The following is a 12,712-nucleotide window of genomic DNA, read 5'->3' as shown; positions in this document are numbered from 1 at the left end:
CTCAAATAGAGAGCAATTCACCCAAATCTAAAGTATTGCAGGCAAAACCTGATGACAAATCCTTGGCTTGGCTTTCCTGGCCTTGAGAGGACTTTAAAGTTCAACCTGATATTCTCTATAAAAAATTCCAGCAAAGCAGATTTAGAAGAGCCTATATGATCAATGGCTATTCTTGCTGCATTTATGTAAATAACTGGATCAAGTTTTATTGAAACTAGACTTATTCTGCAAACCTGTTAGTCTTAATTTGGCTATCTTTTATAAAAAATGAGAGTGATTTTAGAGAGAAAAATTATGTTTCAGTAGAAAGTATAGTACACATTCATGGATATTAGATTCTAGTTCTGTTATCTTTGAAGTTTTTGTTATATCTTTTAACTGGACTGGATCCTGAATTCTTCTAGTCTCCTGAAATATCTGGCTACCAATTTTCAAACTAGTGTTTTCAATTTTGTTCATGATTTTCATTTGGAATCATTGAGAAATGAACCTGCCCTTTTCCTGAAGCCTTGCATACTGAAGCTGGAGGACTTGATATAAACTGAAGAGAGATTCATGTCTGTTGCTGTGTAAGCCACTCAGAAAGATACCTGAATGCCTAATGACACCATCAGAGACATTTCAAACTGCAAAAGATGCTTCAACTCTGACACCTAGAAATCTTTTTGACTGGCTGCCCCTGGGCTCAGAAACAGGTTTTTAATTTGCTCCCACCATTAACGTTGCTTTTCTTTCTGTCTTGTTAAATATGTGGTTTACTTGCTTACACAATATAGTCCTAACTTTGGGAGCCCACCTGCATCACCATCTTACTAAGAGACTGGTTCAATGAGATGGAACAAACTATGGCCCTCGTCAACAGGATGTCCCTCAAGATTGAGGAATGAACAACAAAAGGGAGGAAATGATACCTATTCAACACAAAGTTGACATCAAGGAAGCCATATTGTAAAAAAGAAACAATATTGTAACTTTGAATGATCACTGATTAACTAACTGAATCATGCTCTTTAGATTTTATGGCCCCTCCCAGCTACTATAAATTGATAACTTTGTCCCTTTGAGTTCCTTAGGGATGTGATGACCCCTGGGCAGAGAGTCTATGCTGATAGTCATCATCAATGACAACTGAAAGATCAGGGTATAGGGTGTTGCTCTGGTCTCTGATGCATATCCTATAAAACAAAAGACTATCAGGAACTAAGACCAGATGCCTCCCCAGTGCAGAGACCAGCCCCCTATATAACCAGCCTGTAGTCTTTTTTCTGTAAAATGGTTCTTTTGGACATTAATCAGCCATCTCCTCCCTAGCTATCTGCCCCCCTGCCTCTTGTTGCTGAGGACTGAGCAGCATGTTCATGGGACCATGAGGAGAGCGTGGGCATCAGTGGCACCAACGACTGGCATCTCCTCTGAGATGCTGAGCTCTAGAGGAAGGTGAATATGGACGTGGGTCCTCAGAGATGCTGATCCTCATCTCATCTGTCCCGATCATGTCAGGTGCTATGACATGTGAGGACACGCTTGTGCATTTCTGGGAGGAGTGGGGTACCTTGATGAGGTTCAGAGACCCCTGTACCACGAGGTGGTTCTGAAGAATTTGTCACCTATATCCCTGTATCCTCATGGGGCAAGGCATTCACACCCTCCCCAGTGACCTGGTCTACTCTTTGCATCTCCCCTCTCCCTGCCCTGCTTTCCCTGGGGGGTGCTCTGTCCTTCTCACATCAGGACCCTGGGCACCACTTCCTTCCCCATTTCCCTGGGCAGGTGCTGGGGTTGATAGGGCTGAGTTGCTTGCACTGACCTCTCCCCTCCCCTGCAGCCCAACCTCAGCTGCCCTGAAGCCCCACAGGGAAAGATTCTGGATCAGAAGTTTACAGTGAGCCTAATGGAGCCTAGCTTGCTTGCCTCTCCCTGGCCAGTGACTGTGTCCAGATCCATGGCACCTCTGTACCCTAGGTTTGTCCCTTCTTTTAGCTGACATTTCCTTGTGCTGGTTTGTGCCAGAAATTACCCACATTCTCATGGTCATTACTTCCCTGGACCATGAGCTGTTCTTCAAGACCTCCTGTGTAGTTCTCTTTGTAGCGTTTAGACCTCTTTCCTGTGATCTATTGTGTGCTGAGCTGCTCTGGGCCAGTGTTGGCCACTCACCTGTTTGGTTTTTCCTTCAATACTTATATCCTCCACATTCTAAATAGTTGCCCAACAAGAGCCTAGGGGGAAGAGTCCTCTGTGCTTCTCAGTATGGACATGACTCCAGCCATGGCAGGGTCAGCTCAGAAGGGCCCTGGCCCTGGTGAGTGGTAGCTGGGGAGGGTGTGCCATCAGGCTCATGTTCACATCATAGCAGGAGCCTGTCCTGTTCAACCAGAGTTTTGGCGCCACTGCCAGTGGCCACACCCGCTTTCTACCTTTCCTTCCCCATATTGACACTTTGCCAACTTGTCAATTCTACTACTCGTCATTTCCTGTGTGACTTCATCCCAGGGATAATCCACCTCTCTGGACCCATTTCTCTCACCACTCCTTCTGCAGTGCTCTCCAACACTGGCCCACAGATGTTGTGCCATGAGGTGTGAACAGATCCTTACATTGACCTTGAACTCCTCCTATTTTGTTGCAATTGAGTTTTCCTGGGCTTTGACAGGACTCTGCACAGCCTTACATGTCACCAGCACACAAGTTCCTTTGAAAGCCTTTGGTGGAGGAGGGAGTTACAGATCTGTCTTGTCTCCCTGTGCCACACCCTGTCCTTGTGCCTTTCCTGTGGTGAGGACTCTACCATTTTGTGACCTTAAGGGCCCAGTAATGCACAACCAGACCCCCACTCACAGTTCTGGAAAAACATCCTATAGACTCATTCTTTGATGTAATTCAATGGAATAATTCAGTTGGATGTAATTCAATGAATCAGTGTAGACTCATTCCTCCCAACAACATCAACACGTACTTCACTGTCACTTCTTTGCTTTCAGGTTGTAGGCGCAGAGCAGAGAACAAAGAGGTACCTTCTGAACTATGTTTCTGTAAAAGGTCAGGACTCCCAAGGCAGGTCCCTTCATCCAAACATCCATCCCTCTGAGACGTGTGTCCCCATCTAATCACATTTTACACTTGGCTGAGCACTAAGGAAAATATCATGGGCAGAAAGTACGTACGAGAGTGGCATGTACCAAACAATTTTATTTCAGTGCGAACCTTCAGTGTCACCAGGAGCAGCACATTGGTGAAAAACTTCAGAAGCAACATGGACAAGGCCTCATTTGTGAAGAGCTGCAAATTCCCTGTGTCCAGGAAGCCCTTTACCTGTGTGGAGGCTGGGAAGGACTTCCTCGCCACCTCGAGCTATCTTCATAAGCAGGCCACTCATACTGGGGAAAAGTCAAACAAAACCACTGAATATGCAGTTGGAAGAAAATGGTATTGCAACCAGGAGCATGCCAGAAAGCCATCAGCTGCAAACATACACTTTTTCAGGATCAGGATGTCCAAACTGGAGAAAGGTCTTATGAGTGTAGTGAATATGGGAAATCTTTTAGCTGTAGCTCCACCCTCAATGATCATTGGAGACTTCACACTGGAGAAAGACCTTGGTTGTGTAGAGAATGTGCAATTTCTTACCAACTTAAAAAGCAAATTCACCTATTATCTTACCCTCAAAATGAGTTAATTCAGGAATAGCCAAAAGAATTGCAATTTGGGGTGTGCATGCTGTGGCAAACCAGAGGTAAATCCAGAAAACAAAGAAAGGGAGCTCCTGTTATTGAGAAAAAGGGGGCGTAGGGAGGGGCAGGTCTAAAGGATAGTGCATGGGAAGAAAGTCATAGTTCAGAGCAGCAAGGGCTTCACTGAGCTGCATTATTTCTCATTGGCTGGGCTGTTTCTGGGTGTGAAGAGAATCTTCCTTCAGCAGTAAAGTAGTTTTACTTCCAGTCAAAGATGCAAGAGCGTGTCTCTTCCAGCTTGGTGTAATGGACCATGGGTGATAGAGTCTGAGATCTCCCCCTACGGGACTTCCTGGCTCCAATTTTGTTAAGGTTTCTTTTATTAATTTCCACAGTGGGAAGTCTTTTAGCTATAGCTTCATCCTGAAATATTGTTGGACACATCACACTGGAGAAAGATCTTAGTTGTATAGGGAATGTGCAATTACTTTCTTCAATATAACCAAAGTGGAGCAAAGCCTCTATGACTAGCCATCAGTCTTTGAATCTCATGCATCAAACTTCCACACATCCAGGGGAGATTCCCATAAGTCTAATTTATGTGAGAAGCATGTGTGGCTGTGTTGCACTTTCTGCCCTGCCCAGGGCCCTTCCCAGATTTATGTCATTACCAGTTTCTGTTGTTGAAGCTGTTGCACCCCTCCCACCAGGCAGGTCCACACAGTGTGCATCAGTCACCACCCCAATGTGCTCAGGGAAGCCAACCTCTGTTCTCGCAGGTATTGGAGCAAATTAGGAGTAGCCTGAGCTCTTATGGGGTCCGCATTCCCTTCCCTCTGACTAACTAGGGCATGGACATCCCTCAGTTCTGACCTAGAGGATACCTAATGAGTTGTACTGTCCCCTTGCCAAGAAGGACTACCTTTTCAGGGACATGTTGGTCTCGTGTGATACTTGTGATGAGCTTTCCCACCTCCCAAGTCACCAACCCGAGAACTACCTACCACACGCTGATCTAGGTGGTAGGATAAGAAAGTTTTTACTAAGTCCTGTTTTTCTTAGGGGTTCTGTTCACTGCGTGGGGTGGTTTATAAACAGATTTGGGCTCTGCAGGCATGGCGACTTTTGTGGAGTCCCAAACTTTGTGTGCCTCTGAGAGCAGAAAATGGCGCGTGAGTTTTGGACAAATCTGCATTGCTGCCCATGGAATCTTGGGAAAGATTGTTCATCCTAATTCACGGCCAGAATGCCTGGGTGATCAGTTACAGAACAGCAGTCCCCAGAAATGCGCATACGGCCCCTTTAAGAAGGGGTGAGCCCCTCCTCTGCCCTGGAAAGAGAATCCTCATTTCCCAAGGCCCCTAGCTGTGGCTCTGGCCCCTTCCTCCTGGAGCCCTCTTGGGGAACCTTCTCATCGCCAGTTTGGAACGTGGGAACTACATTACCCAGATGCTCTGCGACGACAGACGGCTTCTTGAGCCAATGAAGGCTCAGAAGAAAAGACGTTTCCTAGTGACACGAGGGTGGGGGCGGGACTTCCGACTTCCTCCTCAAGGCGGTCATTTTGGTAGTTAACGTTGTGTTCCGGTTCTGGGGCGCCGGCTTGGTGCTGTGGGGACGGGCGAGGAGGCGCGGGAGGTGGCGCCGTCCCCGCGGCCCAGGCGGCTCTGAGGCTCGGCGACGCCGCCCGGGGCCCCGCGCCAGGCCCGGGCCAGGGAGCGCCGCGCCCGGCGCCTCGTCTCCCGCCGCTCCCGGCCCCGCTCCGCCCCCGAGGCCGATGGCGGCGGCCGCGCGGAGGGAGCCGGCTCAGGTGAGCGCTCGGCTCCGGGCCGCCCCGCCCGCAGCGCAGGCCGAGCTCCAGCCCTCGGGCGGGCGCTGCTCCCGGGCCTGCAGCCCAGGCCCCGGGGCCGGGCCGGGGAGGCGCTCGTGGGGCCTGTGGCTGCGGGCGGGGGTCCTGGGTCCGCGTTGTGTCCGCAGGGAACGGTGTGAGGAGTGGTCCCGCCTGGACTGGCAGGGGAGGAGCTGCTCCTTCAGTCCGAGGGGCTTCAGCCGGGAGGGCTGTGAACGGAGAGGGACGCGGTGCGTGTTGGGGTTTCAAAAGTTCTCCAGGAAGTGCTCGGAGAGAACAGACGGGAAGGGGTGAGGAGGCCGGGGAGGCGCAGGGAGCGGAGTCCTGGTCCGAGGGCGCAGAGCTGGTCCGAGGCAGCTCTGAGGACTAAGGCCCGGAGGTTAGACAGTCAGCCTGAGGTCACCTGGCCCCAGGACCAGGGAAGGGTACAGGGAGGCCTGAGCCCATCAACCCCCTGTGGCTCCCGTTCCTCTCGGGCCTGCTCCTCCTCGCAGCTTCCCTTGGCTGCGGAAGTGCCTATGGAACCCACACAGGGACCTGGAGGGTGTTCCAGTGGCCCCGATCCCCACTCCCATGTTCCCTGGATTATGGTGTTCTGAGACTCTTCATACCTTGTCCCCCATCCTTGAGTCTAGGGACTCTGAAGAATCCGTGAGCTATGGCCCCAAGTCCATGCCTGGGGTTATATGCAGCTATTCTCTCATGTAGCCGCCATTGTAAACACCTGTGGAAGTTAACCTAAGAGCTGGTAACAGGATGTGCAAATGCCCAAAAGTACAACTGAGCTCAGGAACGTTCTGGAGCCAAAGGTCTCCTTTCTTTCAGGTGCAAAGAAATAGGTGGATAGGAATCAGGAGAGGAATGACTGGGTTGGGTGTTTATGTTGGGTGTGTATGTTACTGCACAAAGGGCACGACCTGCTCCCTGTGAGACAAGATGGTGGCAGAGAGAGGGGATTTTATTACAGCTTGCTAGCAAGAGGGAAGATGGCTGACTGTTGTCTGAAAGAACCATCATAAGGGAACACAGAATCTTGAAGCAGTTATATAGGCCAGTGGGTTATAGGAGAGGGAGTAGGAATGTTGACCCAGGAGTCTCCACACCAGATCCTTCAGTTTTCATTGATGATGGCTATCAGCATAGACTCTGTGTTCTGGGGTCATCACATTCCTAAGGAACTCAAAAGAACAAACTTATTGTCTTATTGCAGCTGGGCGGTACATGCACAAGCAGGGGTCATAAAATCTGCAGAGCAGGTGGATCTCCTGGAGGTGCGTGTCCAGCCAAGTTAATCAGTCAGAGGTCATTCAAAGTTACAGTATGGTCTCTTCTACAGTATGGCTTCCCTTATGTCAATCTTGTGTTGAGCCAGTGTTATGTATTCTGGAGGTAACTAGAGGTTTGGATCACAGGAGGGAAGTGGTGTTACCCAGGTGTTAACTGGGTTCATCTGACTTCAGAGTGGCAATCAAGAGTGTGGGCTTGTGAGAGGAAGAAGGATGATCAATATGGAGGCTCCTGATACCCAGCAGTGGGCTCACTCTGCTCGCCGCAATCTGAGCCAATTAATCTCAGGGAGTTAGGGGTCAAGAAAGGAAGTTTTGTTTTGTTGGTTGGTGAGGAAGATTGGCCCTGAGCTAACGTCTGTTGGCAGTCCTCCTCTTTTTGCTTGAGGAAGGTTATTGCTGAGCTAAGATCTGTGCCAGTCTTCCTCCATTTTTTGTGGGATGCTGCCACAGCGTGGCTTGATGAGTGGTGTGTAGGTCTCCACCTGGGATATGAACCTGTGAACCCCAGGCTGCTGAAGCAGAGCACTCAAAGTTAACCACTACGCCACTGGCCCGGCCCCGAGAAAGGACATTTTAATTCGATTAGCCGGCATAATCAGGAAGATGGCAGACTAATGTCTCAAAAAAACATCTTCAAGGACTATAGAATCTTGAGGCAGTTATACAGGGAAAATGGGCAGTGAGGAGGGAGTTTCCTTCAGGCTGACCGACCTCAGTGTCTTTGATTGTTCCATTCTTCTGTCCGCTGTGATGGATACCTTGTAGGTTTGTTTCCTGCTTGTGATCAGCCTGTTCCTGGAGAGAAACTCACAGAATTTATTAAGCTGTCAGGGAGTACATGCGTAAATGGAGGCTATAAATCAGGAGAGCATGTGAGTGTTTTGGAGTACGTGCAGAGTAGCTAGTAGTACACAGGAGGGGCTGGGCCATTTAGCGTAACAAGATGGCCTCACTTATGCTCACTTGCAGTTTCCCCCCTGTGAGTAGTAACCCATAATCTTACAATCAAGGGGGAGACAGGGAGTCATAATTTCTCTAGCTACTTGCTGCTGAGTCAGGACGTCACAGGTGGACCAGAGCATGGAAAAGAGTTGCTTTCCTTTTGGATTCGTCGGAGGGGTCTCTTAAGGGGAGCTGTCATGTTGACTTGATCAGTTAGGAGCTTATGGCAGATAGGCATTTAATACCCAACTTAAGAAGGAGAAAGATTAATAACCCAATAAACAGAACTGTTAGAAGAAGAGTTAGATAGAAGAAGTAAAAGTTTTCTTTTAAAGACATATTTTAGCTCTCCAGGGGGTTCTGTCATGCACTTTCCCCTCCATACAGGTGGGATTCTTTACTGTGATTTTTGGGGTTGCCTTGGTCTGGTAGTAATGTATGCAGGATCTCACACCTGTAAGTTTTGTGGATGAGTGAGTGGTGAAAAGAATCTCAAAAGGGCCCATCCGTTTGGGTGACAACTGCTTTTTAGGTCCCTGGTCTCTCCGAGTTTTTAGCAAAGTGTGATCACCAGGTAGGAAGGCGTGTAGAGGGATGTCAGATGGATATGTAAGCCTATGAGAAGCAAACTCAATGACGGAAGTTAATATAGAACTTAATGACTTAACATAATTAGCAATCATGACATTCCTTAAAACGTCCAGAGATTCAGTCCCATGGGACGATGCTTGAAAGGGTCTCTTATATAGAATTTCGAAAGGACTCAATTTAAGTCCTCTTCGGGGAGCTGCTGTAACCCATAGCAGGGTAAGGGGCAGCGCCTTATCACAACTTAGTCGTGTTTCCTGACAGATTTTGGCAGTGGTCTTCTTTAAGGTGTGGTTTGTTTTCTCCATCTTTCCAGTTGATTGAGGTCCCCAAGCTGAGTGTAGTATCCATCAGATGTTTAAGCTTTGGAACACTTGTTGGGTTATTTGGAAGACAAAAGGTGATCTGTTATCATTCTGTAAGGTTTTAGGCAGACCAAACCTAGGGATGATTTCTTGTGGCAACATGCAAGTGACTTCTGGTGCTTTCTCAGTCCCAGTGGGAAAGGCTTCTACCCACTCACTGAAGGTGCTCACAAACACTAACAAAAACTGAAAATTCCCAGCTGCCCAGGGCATCTGGGTGAAGTCTGTTTGCCAGTCTTCAGTATGCCAGTTTTTTTAGGTTGGATGCCCACATGTGTGAGACCAGAAGCAGTCTTGGGGTTGTTCTTTGCACAGATCATGCAGTTTGTAGTCACCTGTTGTATAGTCTTTTGTAGGTGGGGCCCTATGATGTACTTCTGGACCCACTGAATTTTCCCTCTGGTGGCCAGGGCAAGGCATGATAGCTACCTTAACAGGTTCATTAACTGCACCAAGCAGGAGCCTGCCCCGTGGCCTAGTGGTTAAGTTCATGTGCTCTGCTTTGGTGGCCCGGGGTTCATTGGTTCAGATCCTGGGCATGGACCTACACACCACTTATCAGGCCATGCTTTGGCGGCATCCCACGTAGAAGAACTAGAATGACCTACAACTAGGATATACAATTATGTACTGGGGCTTTGGAGAGAAAAAACAAAATGAGGAAGATTGGCAACAGATGTTAGCTCAGGGCCAATCTTCCTCATCAAAAAAAAGCATACATTAAAAAAAAAGAGGATGGGTAAAAAATAGCACCAAGCAGTTTTAAGATTTTAGGGCCATGTCTGATTTCCGTTTTTCCTGCTATTAACAGTCCCCTTTCTTTCCAGATTATTCCATGAGCATGAACTACGGCAAAGGCATAACGGGACTCTCTATATGTTTACTCTCTTGCCTTGAGCTAGATGTAAAGCCCCAGTGAGGGCAATGATTTCTGCCTTTGAGCAGATGTCCCTGGGAGTAGGGCTTTAGCCTCTAAAGTCTCTTGTAAAGTTATGACCACGTATCCTGCTCCTCCCTTACCTTGATCCATGAAGCTGCTGCCGTCTATGAAGAGTTCCAAGTCTGGTTCTTCCAACAGACAGTTCAACAAATCAGTTCAGCTAGAATACACTCTCAATAACTTGTAAGCAGTCATGTTCTAAGGCTTCTGATGTCTTTTAGGGAGCAAGGTGGCTGGGTTTAGGGAGGATGATACTTGCATCTGTGCATTTGGATTGTCCAAAAGGATGGCCTGGTATTTGCCCATCCTACCTGATGTAAGCCAATATCTCCTTTTTGTTCTAATAATGTGAGTACTTGATGTGACACATACACTGTGGTGGGTTGGCCCAGGGTATGTTTTTAGCTTTCTGCGGGATGTTGCAGGTAGTAGCCATTGTCCTGATGCAGGGGGGCCAGCCCTTGACAGTCTGATCCAGTTGCTTCGAAAAATAAGCCTCTGGCTAGGGGGTCATTCCCAGTTTTGAGTTAAAACCCCCAAGCTTATTTCCTGCCGTTCATGTACATATGGGCTGAAAGGTTTGTCCAAGTTAGGAAGCCCCAAGGCTGGGACTGAAATTAACTTTGTCCTGATGGTATTGAAGGCCACCTGACACTCTTTTGTCCATTCTAGTGCCTCCCAGCCTAGCCCTTTTAGAGCTTCATAAAGGGATTTCCTGTGAGTCCACAGTAAGGAATCCAGATCTGACAGAAACCAGCCATGGCCAAGAAGCCTCGGAGCTCTTGCCCAGTAGTGGCAGGGCTCAGGCATGTTAAAGCCTCTTTTTGGTTTGGCAGCAGTTCCCTCTGGCCTTTTGATAATGTAAACCATAAGTATGTAACTTTTTGTGCTTTCTTTTGTGAGGCCTTGTAACCACATTCAGCCAAATGATTCAAGGTCTTTATTGTGTTGGCCAGACACTGCTCCTAAGTGGGGCTCGTTGTCAGCAAGTCATCCACATACTGTAACAGTAATTCTGTTTTTTTTTTCCTCTTTATTTTTTAATTCTTTTGTGTGTGTGTGTGTGTGTGTGTGTGTGTGTGTGTGTGTGTGTGTGAGAGAGAGAGGAAGATGGGCCCTGAGGTAAGATCTGTTGCCAGTCTTCTTCTTTTTGCTTGAGGAAGATTGCCGCTGAGCTAACAGCTGAGCCAATCTTCCTCTGTTTTATGTGGGATGCTGCCACAGTGTGGCTTGACAAGGGGCACTAGGTCCATGCCTGGGATCCGAACCTGTGACCCCCAGGCCACTGAAGCAGAGCACGTGAACTTAACCACTACACCACTGGGCCAGCCCCCAGCAACCCTTCTTAATTGTAAGTGGCTCAGGTCTTTAGCTAGGGCATCCCCAAATACCGTAGGGGAGTTTTTGGAGCCCAAAGGAAGCACTGTCCAACAATATTATTGAGTGGCCTGAGTGACTGGGTCATGCCATTCAAAGCCAAAGAATTGTTGAGATTCTTCAGCGAGCAGTATGCAGAAGAATGCATCCTTTAAGTCCAAAACTGAAAACCAGCCATATTCGCTTGCTTTAGCAAGGTATAAGGGCTGGGGACCACAGGGTACAGGTCCTGAACTGCCTCATGTATGGCACAAAGGTCCTGAACAAACTCCTGTGTCTCTGAATTGGTTTTTTTGAGCAGGAGAATGGGGTCTTAGATGGCAACTGGCAAAGTCTGATTAATCCTGCTGCCAGGAATTTCTGTAGCACTGGCTGAATGCCCTTCTGAGCCTCCTGTTTTAGCAGATATTGTTTCAGGCTATATGTATTGGCTAGACAGTCTTTGCTTTCCCAGGCTTCCCATCTGCCTACATGTCTGGTCTTACCTCCTTGAGAATCTCCAGTGGCAGTGGGTCCGGTGGTGTTGTTTGAACACCTAGGAGGGCCATCTGGAACCGTAAGGATGCTTGTTCCGGTGACACTTGTATCTCTAGCTGGCCTGGAGCAAAAGTCACTTGAGCATTCAGTTTACATAGAAGCTTCCATCCCGCGAGAACAGGGCATTCAGGCATATAAAATTTTTCCAATTAAAGAGATCCGAGGTAGAGAAAGGAGAGTGCGTCTAAACAAAGCCAGCCAGTTGCCCTTGTCCACTTATGCCTATCGGATGTTGTCACGGTGGAAATTGCCCCACTCTGGGAAGAACCCCCTGACTGAATTGTGTCCTTTGCTGTGTTGAGGAGGAGAAAGTCCTTCTCTTAGACCTGGTAATGCCTCAGGCATTTGCCCTTGGGCGAGCCGTGGGCCTGGGAAAAGCGGGAGGAGGAGGAGCTGGAGGACTCCTCTGTCCATTGTCCCCCCTTCTCTGATCTAGATAGAGCAGCATAAAGGCTTGAACATAGGGGGTTTTATCTTCCTTTTCTTCATTCTTGCAGAACAGTTCTAGCTCTGAGATGGTATCGTAATTAAGCGCCGTGTTTGGGGGCTTTTCTCCTGAACGTAATGTATATTGGGGCCAGGCTGCATTATAGCAAAACAGCATCCTTTTTTTTGTCATGAACTCATAACTGAAATCAGCCTAATTGGCCAGCATGCACCCTAGCAGGGTTTTTGGGGGGTAGCGGGGAGGATGGAGTGGTGCCCATGGATAACATCTGGCACACAGCAAAATCCCAGTCCACCTGAGCACACAGTTCTCCCACCAGTGCTAAACAAGCCAAAGAGGCAAGAGGTCATGGTTTAAGGCAGAGTAAAGATCTAATTTCCCAACACCAGTGCAGGAGGTCCAGTGCCTGGCAGAAACTTTTTAGATCTTCTATTTTGCGGACAGTTCAAGTCCGGCTTAGTTTAAGCCCAAGCCTAACTTCCACACAATGACAGCAAAGAAGGTGCCGAACAAGACAGACAAAGCTGGAGGGCTGGAAAGATGGTCAGGCCTCACTCTCATGGCTTCCTCTCAAGGGTTAACACACAGACAGCAGTGCCCCCATTGAGGCATACAATTCCACCTTGACACTTGACAAAAGGTCGCAAATCACGTCGCCACTAATGGTGTAACAGCACTGGAAGTATGCTGTGGGATTCTGACACAG

General features: G+C 48.3%; 1 protein-coding gene across 9 annotated transcripts in view; it reads left to right on the top strand.

Annotated features, from left to right (window-relative positions):
- Positions 1-12,712, top strand: part of LOC103563470 (zinc finger protein 256-like) — a 106,684-nt gene that overhangs the window by 54,451 nt on the left and 39,521 nt on the right. For 6 of the 9 annotated variants that reach the window (XM_070558782.1, XM_070558780.1, XM_070558781.1 and 3 more), the window contains exon 1: positions 5,225-5,481. The exons of 2 other annotated variants lie outside the window; for them this stretch is intronic. Coding sequence is in view for 1 of the 7 variants with exons in the window: in XM_070558786.1 (XP_070414887.1) it covers positions 5,449-5,481 (33 nt within the window). In the remaining 6 variants the exon portion in view is untranslated. Of the gene's footprint in view, positions 1-5,224; positions 5,482-12,712 lie in introns of those variants that run through there. One more of the 9 variants, XM_070558786.1, reaches the window with a different exon arrangement.

This window comes from Equus przewalskii, chromosome 9, assembly GCF_037783145.1.
Source record: "Equus przewalskii isolate Varuska chromosome 9, EquPr2, whole genome shotgun sequence".
Classification (NCBI taxonomy): Eukaryota; Metazoa; Chordata; class Mammalia; order Perissodactyla; family Equidae; genus Equus; species Equus przewalskii.
This window is presented reverse-complemented; position numbering and strand designations above follow the sequence as displayed.